Below are 19,928 nucleotides of genomic sequence, written 5' to 3' on the forward strand. Positions count from 1 at the left end.
AAAGAAAAGCAGACCAAAGCTTCCTGGGGAGCTCATTATGATTTCTGTTAAATATACCTCTTAACTGCTTACTTACGAGCAAAATGGCATTGACTGTTCATACTGTAAACCACCTTAGAAGTCAACGCCTTCGTTTGACAGAAGAGGAAATAAGGGCTCACAGAAGGGGAATAATTTGTTCTGTCACTCGGGAAGTGCATGGCAAAAACTGGGCCAGAACTTAGCCTGTTTAACAACAGTTACTCAGGCATCTGCTAATAACTTCCTAAGTGTCAACTGCTGTGCTGGGCTATTATCGCAGATTTCAAGGGGGACATGATATACAAAGCTTGAGGGAATGGAAAATTTTATGTTTTATGAGGGAGAAGGGCGTATAGTAAAACAAACAAACAAACAACAAATCCCAGTTTTCAGCTTTTGAATTCACTATGACTTTGGTTAAGGGACTTATTTTTTCTAAGCCTTCATCTGTCAGTAAATAGACCTAGTAGTTTAATCTTATAAAGGCTTTTTGTTTGGGTTATAAGAGATAAAGCTTATAAGCATTTAGCTAATGACTTGCTCAATGTTTTGGTTGTTGTTATTATTCTTTGAAACTCACAAATCCCTCAATTTTATACACTTATCACGTATTGATCTCCAATGTCAATGAACACCTTATGGAAAGGGTATCTAACACCTGGGAGGGAAGAGGCCCCCTCACCTAAGCTTCATTTCCCTGAGCTCCCATTTTCCATTGACCATTCCAGGTTCTGGTGTGAGAGAGTTTATTACAAAATGACGAAGGGAGGTCTGAGGAAGATTCACTCGTCATAGAATTTCGGCAGCTCATTACCCAAGATTACTTGATGGTCCACACCAGCAGCTGTAATAGTGACCAGGTAGATGACGCCGCCGCTAGAGCCATCCCGGTTCATGGCCAGAGCGATAGCTGTAGAGAGTTTCAGGGTGGAGAGGGGGAGAGAGAATGACTTAGCTTCAGGAATCTTCACATTCCTCTCCCGTTCACGTGCTTACCACCCCTCTCAGACCTCAAAACCCGTCTCCTAGGGACACATATCAAGGGGTGTGCAGGTAAATCAACTTAAAAAAAAAATAAGCCTTTATATGTAACATCTCCTGGTACCCATGGTCTCAAAACTCCCACCAGGATTGATTTCAAGTTGTAAATAGCTAGATAAGCAGCTCCTGAGTTCTTGGATATTTAACAATTGGCTCTCATGAGCTGGCCCAAGCCAGCTCCAGCACACCCCTGATTCTTATAGTAACTGTATATTTTGATTTTGGGGTACTCAAAACAGTCCTGGTTTCTGCCCTGGGTTCTGGAATCCCATCTAGTTTAGCATTGTCCTGCTCCCTTTCCCTCTCAAAAGTGTTCCAGTTTGGACATTAAATTAAACGGTTACCCATGTACTCCTCACTGTGTTCCTCACACTCTCCTTCCTTCCCAGGTTTAAAAACCCTCCCCGGGTACCCTACCACTTGGTTAGTTACCATCTGTGGTGAAGCTCCTGCACTCCTCAGGGGACATGCCCGACTTATATGCTGCATCCACATAGCCGTAGATATAGGTGCTGCCAGAGCCACCGATGGCGAAGGGCTGCCGAGTCAGCATTCCTTCCAGGGTTCCATACACCTAGAGGGGGCTCCTCAGGTGAGACTATGGAAGCATCAGTCCTTTCCTCGCCACTGAGACAGGCAGGGTGTCTCCGTGTCCTGCAGTGAAGCCCCCCATCTCCTACTCCCATCGGTTGCGATTATACTCTGCTTTCAGAGGCGGTGTCCTGGGAGCCCATTGCTAGAAGGATATAACCTTTATCTCCCCCTATAGGGTGGTGGGGAACACCAAGGGACGGGGTACATAGGAAGACATGCACCTGGCCCCCGGCACGTCGGTCCCAGCCGGCTACTATGAGATGCGCGGACAGGTCCTCCCGATACTTATAACTGATATTCCTCACCACGTTCGCAGCAGCCAGAACAAGCGGAGGTTCTTCCAGTTCCAACCTAAAGGAAGTGTTAGTAATAGGGGTCAGTATAATTTCCTGAAGTTCCACTCACCTGTGCCGTTACCAACATCCCTGCCAAGTGACACGTGACACCTGAAACCTGTGGTTGCAAGAGTTCAAACTCCAGCTCCTCTCCCACATGGACAGGGGGACTAATCTCACACCACCCACCAGTAAGAAGATTCAACGTTCCCTTCCTTTACTCTGTCCCACCCACCCATCCCCCAATTATACAACGCTTAGCTGCAAGGGCCGTGCCCATGTGGGTAAAAGCAGATAAGCTTTACTCCTGCACCAATAACCTTGGTTTCTCACCCGGTAACTTCCTGATATATGGTGAGCCACATCATCGTCTTTCTCGCTATTTAGAGCGGGACCGTGATTTACAATGTTCAGGCCATTTTCACATATATCATTTGATTCTCAAAATAACCGTCGGGTGAGATAGGGTAGGTACTATTAATTATCTCCACTTTACAGAGGCGGAAGCCACATTGGAGATTCAAGTGCCAGTTCAAAGCTAATAAAAACAGGAGCACAAACAAGAAGTTTTCATTTTTCACTGCAGCATTCCTGGAATGGGACACTGTCTCGGGGTTGGCTGGTGGGGACAACTCTGGTGAATGTGGACTTGAGGACCCCAAAGCTTCATACCCGTGGAGCTCCAGTTGGTAGGCGGCCATGTCAACCATGGCTTGGGCATCAGCAGCTGAACCAGAGAGAGCACAGTAGATGTGCTGGTGTAGTGGGGATAGCTTGTCAAACACCCGGTTTACCACCGCCTCTCTGCCGGGAAGGAGTCAGCAGTCATCAACATTAGCAATGCCAGAATTTTTGAGGTTAATCATCCAGTGTTTCTCAAATTTATTTGACAAGAGAATAGCCCCGGAGTCCATGAAATTTAATACTTGGATTAAAACAGGAAGAAAAAAAATCACCTCAAATAAATGAAACACTGCAAGTAATTATCAAAATTAGACATTTTCAGGCTTAGACTTTATAATAAGACAAAAAATAGTAAATGAAGAATCATGTCCTTAAGCAATTTTTCTTTGCTACACCCATCTTGAGGATGTGCTCTATGGGACATAAAGTCAGTAATATTGACCTAACCCCATATACTCATTTTGCATATGGGGAAACTGGCCAGGATGGAGGAGACAAAATTAGTTCAACGTGTGTTGGATGAGAAACCAGAATATCTGCTTGGCAGGACTATCTTTTTGTTCTTTTCTTTTCTTTTTAAGATTTTATTTGTTTATTAAAGAGAGAGAGTGAGAGAGAGAGCACAAGCAGGGGGAGCGGCAGGCAGAAAGAGAAGCAGGCTCCCCGCTGAGCAGGGAGCCCAACATGGGGCTCGATCCCAGTACCCTGGGATCATGACCTGAACCAAAGGCTTAACCCACTGAGCCACCCAGGCACCCCTGAACCATCTTTTCTATCTCTAAATATAGTTGGAAGGAGGGCCCCTGAAATCTTTGGGTCCTACCTCCTTCTCATACCCTATTCTTTTATACCCGTCCCTGTAGGGACAGGCCACATAAGCATTCAGGCCCCAGATTCTCCTCCACTAATTCAGGGACCCAAGCACTTGCCCAGTATCTCATCAGAGGGGCCTTTCTGGAAGGTTAACTCAATTTCTGCAAAACTCCACTTTACCAGTATCTTCATGAATGGGTAAGAAAAATCTGTATTTGGGGCCGTTGGCTTCCTTCCAGAAGTATTCACCTTGTCCGGTACTTACCCTGCAGACACCCGGGAATCAGAACCCACCACAACACCTCCGTCAAACTCCACTGCCATGATGGTTGTCTGCGGAGACACAGAGGATGGAAATGTCAGAGCAGGATGAACTTTGATTCTCTCATGTTACAGATGAGGAAACATTCCTGGAGAGGGGAGGTGACTGGCTCAAGATCATAGAGCAATTTAGGCCAGAGCGGATGTCCCCTCCATCCCTCCACGTTCTCCATCTCCTCTCCCAGCTGCAGGGGAATGTCACAGCCTGGTCCTGGCACAACACGGAAAGAATCCTATCCCTGGGCCCCAACCTTCCTAAGTCGAATCCTTCCCACTATAAAGAGAGAGAGGGGGATGAGGTTCGCAGAGGCAGACATTTGGTTCATGGGGGTGCTTCCAAGCACTGGCGGGCGAGGCAGCCCCACAAGCGAATGACCTTCACCACGTGTGCTCGTGGTGCGTGCAGATGTGGTTCAGACCCAACACAAAGCAGGTTAGTGTGACCTTGGGAAACAAGCTCAAGTCTTTTTTTGGCCCCTAATTCTCCACCTCACACCCCATAACCAGTTTATTAAACAGCAGAAACATCAAGGAGTGCGGTGGTTAGGCGGGTCACACATTAAGTAAGGAGGGAAGCAGCCAGGAACACACGAGATGGTTTAAAATAAAGGTTTCATTTAAGGATTTCTTTTTTTTTTCTTTTTTTAAAGTGGGCTCCATGGTCAGCGTGGAGCTCAATGTGGGACTTGAACACAGGACCCTGAGATCAAGACCTGAGCTGAGATCAAGGGTCAGTCACTTAACCGACTGAGCCACCCAGGTGCCCCTCATTTAAAGAATTTTGATCAAGAGGTCAATAGGTATCTCAGTAGCCAGGGGAAGAGATCTGTACCAAGAGAGGATTTGCCTGGGGAGTTTGAGCTCACTTTTTCAGGTTAAGAGAAGAAATCAAGGAAAAGAACTAAAGAAGGTGAAAGGGATAAAGCTACATGTTTTCTACTCCTGTTGAGTTGGAAAGGGCCTTAAAGATCCTTGGTTCAAATGAGGAAAACTGAGTCATGGAGGAGGTGATTGACTTGTCAAGGTCACCCAGAATTAACAGACTGGTCCCAGACTGGGACTAAAACCCAGGCCTAACTCCCATCTCTTGCTGTGACTTCTGCTTCCTATTTCCCACTGCTCATCTGGCAGTGAGGGGGGAATGTTCTACCTTGCAAATGGTTTTAGTGCATCGTCATCACTCCGTAGGTAAGTCCAGACCCCAGGGCCATTGCCCTGAGTGTGTTTTCTGACATACTGATCTACCATGAATTGAGGCCCATTGAGAAAGGGCAGCCCCATCCTAGAGGTTATTCCTCTAAAACAAAGCTGCCCCCAAGCCAAGAGTGGTGGCAGTAGCTTGGGAGCAGAAGCCAGCCAGCCTTGGCCTGCGGACAGCCTCAGTTGCCCAGTTGGGCAAGCGGGTGGGAGTGGGCGGGAAGGACACAGGGAAAGGAACGTGGCAGCCCCTGGGCCAGGTGGGAGCCTTCTTGGATCAGGCTGGGGAAGGACACCACCGTCTCACAAGGAACCCCTGTTATCAGGGCTAGGGCTATGAGTTACCCCGCAGTCTGTGTGATGAGCTGTCCCTTCTCAATCAGTGCCCATATTCTCCTCGCCCGAGTGCTGTCCTACTTCACCGAGGGCACCATTTCATCACCAATCTGCACCTTCTCCGACGCCCTCCCTTGATTTAACCAGCCCCTCTCCCCAGTCCAGAGTTGAAAGCGAAAGCGCTTTAGAGGCGCTTCCCCTTGACGCTTCCAGCTAAGAGCCACGGCACCCCCTTCTCCACCCGCCTCGCGGGCCCAGTCCCTTGGCGGACTCCTACGTGACCCCCTTCAGAATAGAGATGCCCGTTCTTCATCGCAGGGAATCTCTGCAAGCACTGGCTGCTACAAAGCTGCCTCCTCACTCTTTCAGTCCCCGCATTCACTCCTCGGAGTTGCCGCGTCCCCCTGTCTCTCCACCTTCTCCAGCTCTCTGCTAAACCTCTAGCCCGCACTCCTTACCCCAGTGTGGACTTCTCCGATCCGCAGCATCTCGGCGCCGCGCCGCTTGCCGCCTGGGTCTCTGGTTTCCGTCCGACCTGGGACCTCGGGCCGCGCGTGCCTCCCGCCCCGCGCCTTCACCACGCCCGCTAGGGGGCGCCTGGGTCCCCTCTGTGAGGCTTCGCACCCGGCGCTAACCTAATTGGCATAGATCTGCCGGGAGACAGGTGACGAAAGAGGCTGGGGTAAGACAGTTCGGAGGCTGGGGTAAAAACGTCCCGACAAGTGGAATTCGCGAGACGAAGCAAAGAAAGGAAGGACGACGAGTGTTTGTGATGGAGAAGGTGCAGCCGCAAGGCTGCTCCCCAAGAACCTCACATCTGATTTCCGCGCCTTCTCCCAAAATAGCCTGGGCGGGCCACATTCTGCAGCGGGGCGGATCTACAGAGCCGGCTGCCGCTTTCGTTTTCTCTTTCCGCGAAACCGCCCGCTTCTAGTAGCGCGGCCAGAACCAGCCGGTCCCGGGACTTTCCGGGATCCCCGCCTCCGCCCGCCCTGCCCCCCTCTCCCGGCCGCGAGTCATAGCGCCCTGTCCGGTACAGTCTCGGACAGCACCCGGAGCCTGCGGCCCGGCGCCGACAGCGGGGAGTCCCAGGCCGGGGCGCGACCTCCGGCAGCACCCACGCGCCCATGGGCAGCTCAGGGTCCCCCAGCCCCTGCGGCTGCCTCTGCTCGTCCCGAGCTTCCCTGGCGTGGCTGGGGGTATCGCTGCTGCTTCTCGCCGACTGGGTGCTGCTCCGGGAGGCGCTCCCCAGAATATGCTCCGTGCTGGTCCCCACCGAGCAGCCCCTGCTCCGGGTCTGTGTGGTGGGCCTGAGCCGCTGGGCTGTGCTGTGGCTGGGGGCCCGTGGTGTTCTCCGGACAACGGTGGGCTCCGGCAGGGAAAGCGCAGGAGTCCGGGGATGGCTGGCCGCTCTGCAGCCATTGGCGGCGGCGCTGGGCTTGGCCCTGCCGGGACTGGCCTTGTTCCGAGAGCTGCGCTCGTGGGGAGTTCCCAGGGATTCTGACAGCTCCAGGCTCCTGCACTGGGGAAGTCGCCTGGACGCTTTCGCCCTCAGTTACTTGGCAGCACTGCCCGCAGCCGCCATGTGGCATAAGCTCAGCGGACTTTGGGGGCCGGAAAGTCACAGGGGTTCAGGAGACGCGGTGCGCCGTCTTCTAGGCTGTCTGGGTTCCGAGATACGACGCCTCCGGCTCCTGCTGGTCCTGTTGGTTCTCTCCAGTCTTGGTAAGAGGGACGCAGGGGCAGAGGGACGGACACTAGGGGCCCGGGCAAGGATCATAGTAATAATGGTCAGTGAGATCGGTTAGTGTGGGGTCTGGGAAATGTGGATCAGGAGAAGGCGACCGAGCTCTGGTCGTGAGAAGACTTAGTCCGGTGTCAAGGAAAGAGCCCTGGACTGGGTGGGAAGTCAGGAGTCCTGGACTCCAATGCTGCTTCAGGCGTTGCTTCACTACCCACCTTGGGCAAGTCTTTTCTTCTGGGCAGCACAGCCTATGACCCCTGGTCTTCCTGTGTAAATCTCTGAAGGTCTGGTGGGGCGCAGGGTTGTGAGTTCCGGGGTTCAGGTGCAGGGCTGGGTCCTCAGTGTCCTCTTTCTGCCGGGGCCCTCCAGGATACCCCTGACCGGTTCGAGAAAGAGTGGGATGGCGGAAGGGGGCAGTCTGCTTGGAACTGCTCTGCTTGGACTTGATATTTGTGACTGACCCCTCCCTCCTCTTGGTCTCCAGGGGAAATGGCCATTCCCTTCTTCACCGGCCACCTCACTGACTGGATTCTACAAGACAGGACAGCCTCTGCCTTCACACGGAACATAACGCTCATGTCCATTCTCACCACAGCCAGGTCTGGGGGCTGAAGATGGAAGGCTGAGAATGGGGGACCCTGAAAAAGAGGGATCTGGAAGTTGGGGCTGCTGTCCAAAGTGCACTTGTTTGGGACCTTCTCTCCGTCCCCCGAACACACCCCGATCCTTCTCCCCCATCTCTCTCTAGTGCCGTGCTGGAGTTCGTGGCTGATGGGATCTATAACAGCACCATGGGCCGTGTGCGCAGCCACTTTCAGGGAGAAGTATTTCGGGCTGTCCTGCGCCAGGAAACGGAGTTTTTCCAACAGAACCAAACGGGTGTGTCATGAAACTCTTTCATTACACATCTGTATACTCTTTATTTTCCCCATATATCCTCTTTTACTTATAACCTTGATCTTTCTCTCTCTTTCTCACATAGACATTGTCATTTCTTATTCTTGATATACCTCGAGTATTGTATTCTTTACCTTCAGAAAAACCTAGTTTTTCCATCTAAATTTCCATAAATTTATCCCTATGTGTATATTTAGATAGAAACTGTAGAATTTCAAACCTGGACATTTTGAGATCACAGAGTCCAACTGCCTAGTTTGCAGAGAAGGAAGCTGAGGCCTGGACCCTAAAATGCTGAAACTGGCATGGTCACATATGGATAGGGGTGAGCTTGGGGTTGATCCCCAGCCCAGTACTCGGTAGAGTTTTCTGGACTGCTTTCTAGCAGCACTCTCTGTTTTTCTCCAGCTCTGTTATATGACCAGCTTAAGCTCTTCTTGCCTCTGTTGTGCAGCATGGGGTATACATGCTCTTTACGGGACAGAAATGTGTCAGAGAAATGGAAATTCACATGGGCATCAATTTCTTTATGGTTGAAATGAAAGTCTTTCGCCAGGTTTTTACTCTCTAACACTCATTCTGCCTGCACCGAGATCCCTAAACTCCCCTACCCCCTTACCTTGTTTTCCTCAGCCTTCTCAGAACACCATGTTGCTGACCCCTTCCCCTGGCTCCTCCCCCTGGCTCATCGCTAGTCCCTCCCGCCACTCTGAGCCTCTCATTCATCCACTCTCTTCTCCCCAAACCCTGGCAGGAGCCATCACTTCTCGGGTGACAGAGGACACATCCACCCTGAGTGAGTCTCTGAGTGAGAAGCTGAGCCTACTGTTGTGGTACCTGGTGCGGGGGCTGTGTCTCTTGGGGCTCATGCTCTGGGGGTCACTGTCACTCACCATGGTCACCCTGGTCGCCCTGCCTCTGCTTTTCCTTCTGCCTAAGAAGCTGGGAAAATGGTACCAGGTATGTCCAGGGAGTTGCCTCACCCCACACAGACCTTCATTTCCCAGATTGGGTGGAATTAATTCCTCTCAGGTTTCTTTCTTGGCACCCTCACTGATACCCCACCTTCCCTCTAGCCCATGTTCCCAGATTGTTCAGTGTTGAGCTCCATACTCTCTGCGTCTTCTCTTCCAACTTCTGCCCACAATCTGTATGTATGAACATGATCACCAGTCTTAAGATTATGATCCCCTGTGACCCTTCTGAATAATTTCCTCTGCTCTGTACCCCTTTAGTATCCAGAAAGAACAACTGTGCCCCTTTCTCTTTCCTTCATTATTCTGCCTCCTCTCATCTTTAATCTCCAACTAGGTGACTCAGGTACTAGTGTCCCTGATGGTTTGCCAACCCTGTGTGACGTCTCTTGTCCATGTCTCCAAAGGTGCTGGCAGCCCAGGTGCAGAAGTCTCTGGCAGAGTCCAGCCAGGTGGCCATCGAGGTGCTGTCAGCTATGCCCACAGTCCGGAGCTTTGCCAATGAGGAGGCTGAGGCCCAGAAGTTTAGCCAAAAGCTGCAGGATATGAGTACCCTCCATCAGAAGGAGGCTCTGGCCTATGCAGTCAACCTCTGGACCATCAGTGTGAGCAACCTGGACATGAATGCCTAGTCCCTTGTCCCCGAGATGCCTCGACTCCATTCCCTTTTCCATGGCCCTACTCCATATGCACAGTGAACAGTGTGTTGGTTCGGTGTTCTCATCCTAGCAACCTGGGGCTCAATTACCCTACTCAGCTTTCCTAACCGCCTCCCTCTTTTTAGACCTGCCAGATGGCTTCCTGTCACCATGGTGCACAGAATCCATCCAGCCCCCCTTTTAGGGAGGTGCCATGTCTTTCAGTTGCAGGCCCTTCCTTTGCCTCTCAGGCCGCCCTGAGGCATAAAGTCCTGCACCCGGCCTGCGTCATGTGGGACTATGTGGATGTGCTAGTGAGAGCCGTGGGAACAGAAGAAGCCAAGGATGAGGGGCATCTGTTCCGTCACTGAAAGAGAACCAGAGCAGCATTCAGGAATTCCCGGCTCAGTGCTGCCATTTACTAGCTCTGTGATCATGGGCTAATAACTTACTTTCTCGAGACTGTTTCCTCATTTTATTTTTATTTTTTAGTTTTTTAAAAAGATTTATTTATTTGAGAGAGAGAGAGAGAGCATGAGCAGGGGGCGGGGCAGAGGGATAAAGAGAGGGGAAGCAGACTCCCCGCTGAGTGGGGAGCCCAACAACTTGGGGTTCAATCTCAGGACTCTGAGATCATGACCTGCATGGAAACCAAGAGTTGGATGCTCAACTGACTGAGCCACCCAGGCGCCCCTGTTTCCTCATTTAAAAAAGTGGGGATGGGGCGCCTGGGTGGCTCAGTTGGTTAAAAAAGTGGGGATGGTATAACCTTGTTTATAGGGTTCCTGCTATGAATATTAGATGACATATTCATTTAAAGCCTTTTGTGAAGAGTGCTCTGCAAATAAGTGCTCTGCACACAAAGCGATAATGGTGATGGGGAGGACAGTGATGACTTCTATGGCATAGCTGAGCAAGACTCCATGGAGCCTCCATGGTGCATGATCCCCTTCCCCCTGTGGAGCCTCCTGCTGTTACCTGGCGGAAAGGGACTTTCTATCTTCATAATGCTAATGAATTTAGTTCTTTGCACCCCCCTCTAGATTTTTCAACCACAATCCCTTTTCTCCGTGGTCTCTCCACAGATCTCAGGGATGCTGCTGAAGGTGGGAATCTTATACATTGGTGGGCATCTGGTGACAAGTGGGGCTGTAAGCAGCGGGAGCCTTGTCACATTTATTCTCTACCAGATGCAGTTCACCTCAGCTGTAGAGGTGAGAGCCTTCCATTTCCACTCCCCAGTGCTTTTCCTTCTTAGGTCCCGTCACCGTCTGTGTCACCTTCCATTCTTTACCCTTCTCATATCACATCGCCCTGGCAAGCAGATTTGTTCTCTCCCTTCTCAATACTCATACCTCCCCTCCAGGCACTGCTCTCCACCTACCCCAGTGTACAGAAGGCTGTGGGCTCCTCAGAGAAAATATTTGAATACCTGGACCGGATTCCTCGCTGTCCTGCCAGTGGTGTGTTGACTTCCTTAAACTTGGAGGGCCTTGTCCAGTTTCAAGATGTCTCCTTCGCCTACCCAAACCGTCCAGATGTCCCGGTGCTGCAGGTACAACCTACCAATCTTTGGTTTTCACCAGCCTGACTCTCATCTCTACCATCCTAAACTTCCTTCCTGCCGTCAGCCTGTACACGAGGTACAGATAGATCCTTCCTAACCCCTCAAAGGCAAAGATGAGCACCATCTACGCCACACAACTGCCCCAAACTCAAGAACCTGTTTGGATTTGTAAGGGGAATGGAAGAAGAGGCTGTCAGGGAAAAGGGTCTCACATCCTAAGGAACTGCTGAAGCAAAATCTGTCTCTACTATCTTTTCCTTTTCTTTCCATTTGTCATTTAGAATATGATTTTTTTTCCTGTTTTCTCATGATATTTGATATCAAGTGTGTGACATAGTGGTGCTTGGTCTTTGTCCTGACCTTTGCCTCGCCTTCCATCTCTGCTCCTTGGAGAGCTATCTATCATCCTTGAGGAACAGAAATCTATGCCTGTGGGAGGATAGGAGTTGCTGTATTTTCCCGTTTTCCCCCCTTTCTTCCCTGGGGTAAGACATCCTACTATGTAATAAGACAATGACAGCCTCAAGGTTAGAGGCCTTAGGCTCTCTCTCTCTCTCTCTCTCTCTTTTTTTTAAAGATTTTATTTATTTATTTTGACAGAGAGAGACACAGCGAGAGAGGGAACACAAGCAGGGGGAGTGGGAGAGGGAGAAGCAGGCTTCCCGCTGAGCAGGGAGCCCGATGCGGGGCTCGATCCCAGGACCCTGGGGTCACGACCTGAGGCGAAGGCAGATGCTTAATGACTGAGCCACCCAGGTGCCCCTGTCTCTTATTTTTTTTGATTCTCTGGCCTCCAGGGGCTGACGTTCACCCTACGTCCCGGTGAGGTGACGGCTCTGGTGGGGCCCAATGGGTCTGGGAAGAGCACAGTGGCTGCCTTGCTGCAGAATCTGTACCAGCCCACGGGGGGCAGGCTGCTGCTGGATGGGAAGCCCCTTCCCCACTATGAACACCGCTACCTGCACACACAGGTGAGCAAGAAGATGGGGGGGGCGGGGGACATCACTGAACGTTCTAACCGAGCACTCTGAAAGGAGGACCAGGGAATGATAGACCTTGGGTGGAGATGGGGTATAGTCAGGAGAGAGAGTGTGTAATTTTGTGATATGCTTTCAGCAGAGATTTGGAGTCATCCGTCTCTAGATAACCACACTCCTGTGCTCCTTGTTCTCTGACTCTTCATCATATTTTGTCCTAGGTGGCTGCAGTGAGACAAGAGCCGCAGCTATTTGGAAGGAGTTTTCAAGAAAATATTGCCTACGGCCTTGTCCCGAAGCCAACTGTGGAGGAAATCATAGCTGCTGCAGTGGTGTCTGGAGCCCATAGTTTCATCTCTGAACTCCCTGAGGGCTATGACACAGGTGCTCTTTCAGCTCATACCCTCACCCGGACATCTTTACCGAAACCTTTATTCTGTAGTTCTTTCCAACCCGCTGACATCAGTTTGAACTTGTAGGGTCTTGTTCCTATGGCTTTTTCATGCTCACATCCTCAGAACTCGGTCACCTTTCCAGAACCTTCCCTATCCAGCTGCATCCATCAGTCCTTGGTGTGTATATGTGTGAGTGTGCGCCCATGTGCACACACAGGCAAGCACGTGGAGGCACATGTGGTTATCCAGCCCTCACCTTGGCTCTTGTCTCCGCAGAGGTAGGCGAGGCGGGGAGCCAGCTATCGGGGGGTCAGCGACAGGCAGTGGCCTTGGCTCGAGCATTGATCCGGAAACCACGTGTACTCATCCTGGATGATGCTACCAGTGCCCTTGATGCAGACAGCCAGTTACGGGTGAGAGGGACATTCTTTTAGTGACTATATCCCCTCCAGTCTTCCTTCCTTCCCTCATCCTATGTTATTTATACTAACATAATTATCCAAACCTGTCCTTGCAAATCTCAGTTCCCAATAGCTGCTCCCCAAGATGCTTAGAACCAATTCAGAGACACTCTCTATAGACTCCGAATCTCTGAAGCCAAACATAAGAAGGCCATCCTAATAATATTAATATCTATTGAGCTTTTACTCCTTTACTATGTGCCAGACCTGCGACTAGGCCCTCTCCATGTATTATTTCACTCCTTTATTCATCGTGAATGCCTGTGAGCTGGGCATTGTTATCCTCATCCTACAGATGATAAAAAGGGGGCCAAGAGAGGCTGAACCACCTGCTCAATGTCACTGAGCTGTTGAGTAGCAGAACATAGACCCAAAGTCAAGCCCACCTGACTTGAATGTTCATGCTTTTTACCACTAAGTTGTATTTCTTCAAAACAGAATATAAAAATCCCAGTTTATAGGTAGAAAGGAGAGTCTATTCGATACCCTTCACTCTTTTCTTATGGGTTTCACCTTAGGGCCCTTACTTTTTTCCACTGTTGCCACCTCATGTAAATAGTCCTTAACAAATCAAAGGCTGGACAGACAAGCACTCAGAACGAGAATCTGCGACTCCTTGGGCTTGTTGGCAGAGGTGGCAGTGATCTGGTGAAAGCTTTCCGGGCTCTGGAAACACAGATGTCTCCCTGGGCTCTTGACAGAGTCTGCGTCTTTTCTCAGGTGGAGCAGCTCCTGTACAAAAGCCCTGAGCGGTGCTCTCGGTCTGTGCTTCTCATCACCCATTGTCTCAGCTCGTTGGAGCAGGCTGACCAAATCCTCTTTCTGGAAGGAGGCACCATCTGTGAAGCAGGAACCCACCAGCAGCTCATGGAGAGGAGGGGGCACTTCTGGGCCATGATGCAGGCTCCTGGCGGGTCAGAAGCTCCAGAATGAAAGACTTCTGAGACCTGCATATGCCGTCTCCCTCCCTTCTTTTCTCCTCTCTAGTGGAGAGTTTGGGAACAAATGGCTTACCAGAGCTGCACAGTAGGCAGCTGCTTTTAGGAGGAGCGACATCCTAGAACATAACTCACTAGCTGATGCCTGAAATTCCGCCATGAGTGTTGCCCCCTCTCCAAACTCCTCTTGATAATGCAGATTTCTTGGAAGAAAACAGGGTTTAGAACTTTTTCGTGTAACTGGGTTCAGAGCCAGGATTTTGGTGTGGAACCCTGGAAATGAGAACTTTAGAATATACAGAAAAGGGGAGATCAGCTGCTTTCCAATATGACTAAAGTCATATGCCGGCCCATAAGCACCCTCTGGATTCTTGATATTTATAATAAAATTGGTGTTTTGTACTGTGGTTTCTCGTGTTTTCAGCGCACCGAATGGCTCACCAACTTTTGCAGTGAATTTTTCAGGCGTCTGCTGTCTCCCTCCTTCAGCAGCCTCAATGCTTCACAGTCCTAAGTGGGCCATATCCTCCCTTAAGTTGTCTGTTTCCTATGGTTGCCTCCTCCACTCTCCCACGCCCCTACGTCGGCCCCCGAGGATGAGCCAGAGTGGGATACAGCACCCTCCAAGCACTAGCAGCTGCAGTTCGGAGCCCTGGCCTTTCTGAGGGGGAAAATGGAGGTCGAGCGTAGCTAGCGGAAGAGGGAGTGCAAGCGCGCCGACCGTGAAACTGACTTTACCGCCTTCCCCGCCCTGGTCCCTTCCCGAAGAGCTCGCCTGGCTCAGAGATGACACCTGCCGGGGTAACTTCAGGGTAGTGGGCGGGGTTGTCTAGTAAATCTCTTCCATTCTGGGAGGGCCTTGGTGTGTGACGTCAACGGTTGCCGGGCAGTTTGGGCCAACAGAGGTTGCAAGGAGAGGCGGAGTTTAGAGGCGTTCTCCGCTGTGCTTAGTGGAGCAACAGTCTTGCAAGGAGGTGCGGGTAGAAAGGGCGCTTCTTCTGGGTGGCTATAGGTTAGGGAGACCGTTGAACCAGGAGAGGCCCTGAGGGACTAAGTCGAAAGATTCAGAGACTGCGCTCTCTCCTTGGTGCCTCCTTCCCCCACACACTGTGGGTATATTCTGTCGCCGGTTGCCCCAGAACCTGTCCTCAAGCCTCACTGCCCCCACGTACTCCTCTTCCTCCCACTTTTATAAAAGGATGCTCCTATGAACACCCCAAGCCCCGGAGGTGAAACTACTCCCAGCCTCTTGCTGGCTTGCAGCTTTCCGGTTGAGTCTAAGCCTTTAGACGATACAACCCCAAACCCACTTCGTAACTGTTCCAGAAGATACCCGACGGCGTGTTGGTGTCTCTCACTGGAATTTCTGCACGAAGGGGGCTTTCGAAGCCGCTCCCTCTCTTTCTCCTTTTCTTCTGACAGTCTGTCGTCACCCATTGTTTCCCCAACTAACGTAAGGGCGGAGGAGAGAAACTTGTTCCCAAAATGATATTCCTGGTCTCCAGTCGCCCACTGGCCTCTTCTCGGAAAGGGCAGGGGGATGTAGAAAAAATTCTGGTTCCCTCCCCTTAAGGCTGCAGGCTTTCGCTTTCGCTTCCTCCTCCGACGATTTCTGGGTCCTAGGCGACAATGGCGCTGCTGGAGGTGTGCGGAGCCCCCCGAGGGCAGCGGAAGGATTGCGCGTTCCCGGCCCTGGGAAGCCAGCTTCGCTCGGACCCTGGACACTACAGCTTCTCTCTGCGATCTCCGGAGCTCGCCTTCCCCCGGGGAATGCAGGTCGGGGCTGTAAAGAGAATCCGGCCTGGAGGGGAGGCGGGGAGGAGGGCGCAGAGGAAGGGAGGGTCGCCCTCTGGGTCCTCTGGGTCGGGAGGCCGGGAAACCCAGAGGGGGCCATCCTTCAGCGAAGGAGAGCCACGTCCAGGGCCCGGTGCCAGGGAAGAGGCCACGTGGGAATCGGGGGCTGACCGCCTGAGGGTTAGAAAGTACAGATTAGGGCAAAGAGTTAAGAGGTGTGGTGGAGGGAGACAAGAGAACTTTCCTGCCAGTTCTCCCTCACACAGGAATCACGAATCACGAATCACGAATCATGAAGCCTTTCTCCTGGGGCTCTCACGTGCCTTGGAAAACTGGGGAACTTTGTTAGCCTCCTCTCAGCCACTCTGTTGTGTGTCTTGGCTCAATCACTTCGTCTAGGTCTGGGGCATCGCTTGGGGATATTATTAATAAAACGTGTGGAGAGTGTTAAATGACCCATGAGTGGAAAAAAAAAACACCCATTAAAGTCGCCCTTAAAATGTTTACTTATGGTTAGCATTTATTTCCTCTCATATCTATCCTGCTGGAAGATGGAAAAGGTTGGCATCATGTGCTTCTTCTTTTCCCTCTCCCAAGTCATATCCTGGTAGAGATTGGTTATTAACTGTTCCAGTTTTTAATGGCTGGAGAATTTCTGCCCGTCTCCTCACTCCCAGTCTCTCGTGAAACCTTTCCTGGAGCCTTGTGTTTCAGAAGGTTTCAGTGTCCCTTTCTCTGCCTTTTCTCTCTCATTAGCCCACTGAATTCTTCCAGTCCCTTGGTGGGAATGGAGAAAGGAAGCTTCGGATTGAGATGAACCATGGCACTACCACTTTGGCCTTCAAATTCCAGCAAGGAGTGATTGTGGCAGTGGATTCTCGGGCTACCGCTGGAAATTATATTAGTGAGTGTGTGTGTGTGTGTGTGCGCGCGCGCGCGCGCGCGCGTGCGCGCGCCAGCAGGCAGAATCTGGGAAGCTGGGCCCCTCTCTCAGCAGGAGCCCCACATCTGCATCAAAGCAGAAGCAGATATTGATTTCAGACACACTGGGAGAGCTGTGGGGTCAATCCAACTCTCTCAAAGCTCCGTCTTCTTCCAGGCACCTCAAGGATTAACAAGGTGATTGAGATTAACCCTTACCTGCTCGGCACCATGTCTGGCTGTGCTGCAGACTGTCAGTACTGGGAGCGTCTCCTGGCCAAGGAGTGCAGGTAGGCCAGGCCTCCTATCTCCCTCCTAAGCCCTGTGGTCAGTCGTGGATCCTGGAACCTCCAGATCACTGTTCCTCCTCCTTTCCCCCTGGGCCAATGTAGCATCTTGGTGCTAATGCAGTATTTCACAAAACAGCCTTTTGGTGATTAGAAAACCTTCTCCCAAATCTCAGCCTGTGCTCTTGCCAATAAGCCAGGTAAGTTGTCAGTTATTTAGCACTGACGTCATCAACGCTGGTGGGATGGTGTCATTTGCTAGGATTTCTTATATGATTTGGATACTTTAAATTCCAAATCTTTCCCTGATCCTTAGATCCTACAAAAGCATTCTTCTCAAATGCTTATCTCTTTAATTATTTCCTGCACATCGAGTGGGCTGCTCCGAGAGCTAGCCTTCTCCTGCCACCTCTGAGTCCGCTGCCCCACCACCCTGTTGTACCCAGGCTGTACTATCTGAGGAACGGGGAGCGAATCTCAGTGTCAGCAGCCTCCAAACTGCTCTCCAACATGGTGTTCCAGTATCGAGGCATGAACCTGTCCATGGGCAGTATGATCTGTGGCTGGGATAAGAAGGTGGGTGCTCTCCATTCTCCCTATTCCCCCACGACGGATAGGAGACCGGGTTCCTCATCGTACACTCCCACGCCCTCCCCTGTAAGATGCGTGGCACATAGAACACTGGGTTATAGAGCCGTTCCAGCATTATCCATGGACTATTATTTCTGGGTCTAGATGTGGACCATTATTTCGTAAGCTTGTTCCTTTGGATAAAATAGCTGATTCCCACTTTTTCCCCCTAAAGGTCTATGATTGTTACTAAAATGTTGTCTTGGTTCAAATGTTCCCGCGTAATTCTTATTCTTCTACCCACTTTTTATGGCTCACACTTGAACCTGTATGTTACTGAAAACTCCCTCTGGGAAACTTCTTGCTTCCTATAGGGTCCTGGACTCTACTATGTGAATGAAAATGGGACTCGGCTCTCAGGAAATATGTTCTCCACTGGCAGTGGGAATACCTATGCCTATGGGGTCATGGATAGCGGCTATCGGCCTGATCTTAGCCCTGAAGAGGCCTATGAACTGGGCCGCAGGGCTATTGTTTATGCCACCCACCGAGACAGCTATTCTGGAGGTGTTGTCAACAGTAAGAGACCAATGCTACCGCACCCCTGGGTGGGGAAGGGGCATCCGAGATTGGGAGAGTTACAGGAGACAAAGTGGTAGGGAGGAGGTTTTCTTTCTTTCTTTCTTTTTCTTTCTTTCTTTCTTTCTTTCTTTCTTTCTTTCTTTCTTTCTTTCTTTCTTTCTTTCTTTCTTTCTTTTTCTTTCTTTCTTTCTTTCTTTCTTTCTTTCTTTCTTTCTTTCTTTCTTTCTTTCTTTCTTTCTTTTTCTTTCTTTCTTTCTTCCTTCCTTCCTTCCTTCCTTCCTTCCTTCCTTTTTCTTTCTTTCTTTCTTTGTCTTTCTTTTTCTTTCTTTCTTTCTTTCTTTCTTTCTTTCCTTCTTTTCTTTCTTCTTTCTTTCTTTCTTTCCTTTCTTTCTTCTTTCTCTCTTTCTTTCTTTCAGATTTATTTATTTATTTGAGAGAGAGAGAGAGAGAGAGAGAGAAGGCATGCGAGTGTGGGGAGAGGCAGAGGGAGAGAAACTTCAAGCAGACTCCATGCTGGGTGTGGAGCCTGATGCGGGCTCGATCTCATGACCCTGAGATCTTGAAGTGAGCCAAAACCAAGAGTCAGAGGCTTAACTGACTGAGCTGCCCAGGCGTGGGGAAGAGATTTTCAGCATCCAAAGGGGGGCACTGAAGTGGTAGTAAACAAGTATGTGTTGAGCGTATGTTTGGGAGTATGTTATTGTCACCTTTCCACATAACACCATTAACAGGAACTTGCTGGAGTGAAAGGTGACTCCCTGTTCATTCTCATTTGCCCACAGTGTACCACATGAAGGAAGATGGTTGGGTGAAAGTGGAAAGTACAGACGTCAGTGACCTGCTGCTCCAGTACCGGGAGACCAGTCAGTAACTGCCGTGGCTAGGCACGCCTTTTCTGGTAGAGCCTGACCAACTCAGGAACCTGGGCTAGCTTACACCCCACAGGAAAGGGGAGCCTTAACCTGAGCCCTGAGGGGGAGAACCAGTGGCCAGTGGGGTAGGGTGGAGTTTACCCTTTTGCGTGTTCTCTGTTTCAAGGAGCATTCCCCCTACCCCAACCTCTGGGAGCCCCACTAAGCACAATAAAGGAAAATGGTTATAAATGCCTCTGTGTTGTGGATGAGTGGGCTTGGGGCTGGGGTTGTTGTTGGGAGGGGGCAGGAAATAGAGACGCTTTCCCTGAGAACAGACCCGAACCCCAACGTAAAAAATGGGGCCTCACCAAATATTTCTGTTGGGTTTTCCTTCCACACTCATCTCTCCATACCCTCAGGAAGGCCGGTCAAGGTCTGTGGACACATATTTGCCATGTAATTTAGATTAGGGTCCTTTTTATAGGGACACAACCTGAAGACTCCTGTGTGGTTCATTGTTAATGGTTTGGGTGTCTGGGAGTAGGGTACTAGAACAACTGTTTTTGACATTGTGGAGTCAGATGAAAAAGCTTCCACCTCATGTGTATATGGTGATTGGAAACATGGTACATTTACCTCAAATAACACTTTGGAGATACTGGATATTGAATGCAAAGATGGACATTAGGGGTTCAATTTCATGATGTGTCATGCTCAGTTGCAAGATGACAGGACCATGATTGAAGAGGAAGAGGACTCCCTCCTTGAAGAGGGAAATATGAGGAAAAAGTAAGCAGGTTAGGAAAATGAGACAGACATAATGAGATTTTCTGAATCATGCAAGAAGCATGGATGATGTCCCCTCTTAGGGAGAGTTAGTCAAAGAAAAAACTTGAAAGTAGTTAGCAGCTGAACAGGGAGCTTTTTTTTTTTTTCCATTAGGGAGAGATTCTTAAAATCTCAGAATCGCACGGTTGGAGAAATTTT

The 19,928-nt window shown here is 50.4% G+C and overlaps 3 protein-coding genes across 3 annotated transcripts; 2 read left to right on the forward strand and 1 right to left on the reverse strand.

The window, feature by feature from the left end:
- Positions 1–750: 750 nt before the first annotated feature.
- PSMB9 (proteasome 20S subunit beta 9) lies at positions 751–6,180 on the reverse strand. Its single transcript, XM_028120509.2, has 6 exons — positions 5,801–6,180; positions 3,754–3,821; positions 2,664–2,795; positions 1,878–2,007; positions 1,495–1,636; positions 751–931 (listed from the first exon to the last, which is right to left on the reverse strand). Exons 1-6 carry the CDS (start codon positions 5,828–5,830, stop codon positions 804–806), a joined length of 630 nt encoding a protein of 209 aa, XP_027976310.1. The 5' UTR covers positions 5,831–6,180; the 3' UTR covers positions 751–803.
- Positions 6,052–14,335, forward strand: TAP1 (transporter 1, ATP binding cassette subfamily B member). The gene is made up of 11 exons (XM_028120505.2): positions 6,052–7,067; positions 7,571–7,685; positions 7,835–7,965; positions 8,738–8,943; positions 9,365–9,562; positions 10,681–10,809; positions 10,962–11,150; positions 11,960–12,133; positions 12,361–12,523; positions 12,811–12,947; positions 13,716–14,335. Exons 1-11 carry the CDS (start codon positions 6,470–6,472, stop codon positions 13,926–13,928), a joined length of 2,253 nt encoding a protein of 750 aa, XP_027976306.1. The 5' UTR covers positions 6,052–6,469; the 3' UTR covers positions 13,929–14,335.
- Positions 14,336–15,518: 1,183 nt separating this feature from the next.
- On the forward strand, positions 15,519–19,190 carry PSMB8 (proteasome 20S subunit beta 8). Its single transcript, XM_028120508.2, has 6 exons — positions 15,519–15,709; positions 16,484–16,631; positions 16,827–16,938; positions 17,382–17,511; positions 17,880–18,084; positions 18,870–19,190. Exons 1-6 carry the CDS (start codon positions 15,563–15,565, stop codon positions 18,956–18,958), a joined length of 831 nt encoding a protein of 276 aa, XP_027976309.2. The 5' UTR covers positions 15,519–15,562; the 3' UTR covers positions 18,959–19,190.
- The last annotated feature ends 738 nt before the right edge of the window (positions 19,191–19,928 follow it).

Source organism: Eumetopias jubatus, unplaced genomic scaffold, assembly GCF_037043125.1.
Source record: "Eumetopias jubatus isolate StellerSeaLion01/CBP00866 unplaced genomic scaffold, mEumJub1_p1.0 scaffold_6, whole genome shotgun sequence".
In the NCBI taxonomy this organism is placed as follows: domain Eukaryota; kingdom Metazoa; phylum Chordata; class Mammalia; order Carnivora; family Otariidae; genus Eumetopias; species Eumetopias jubatus.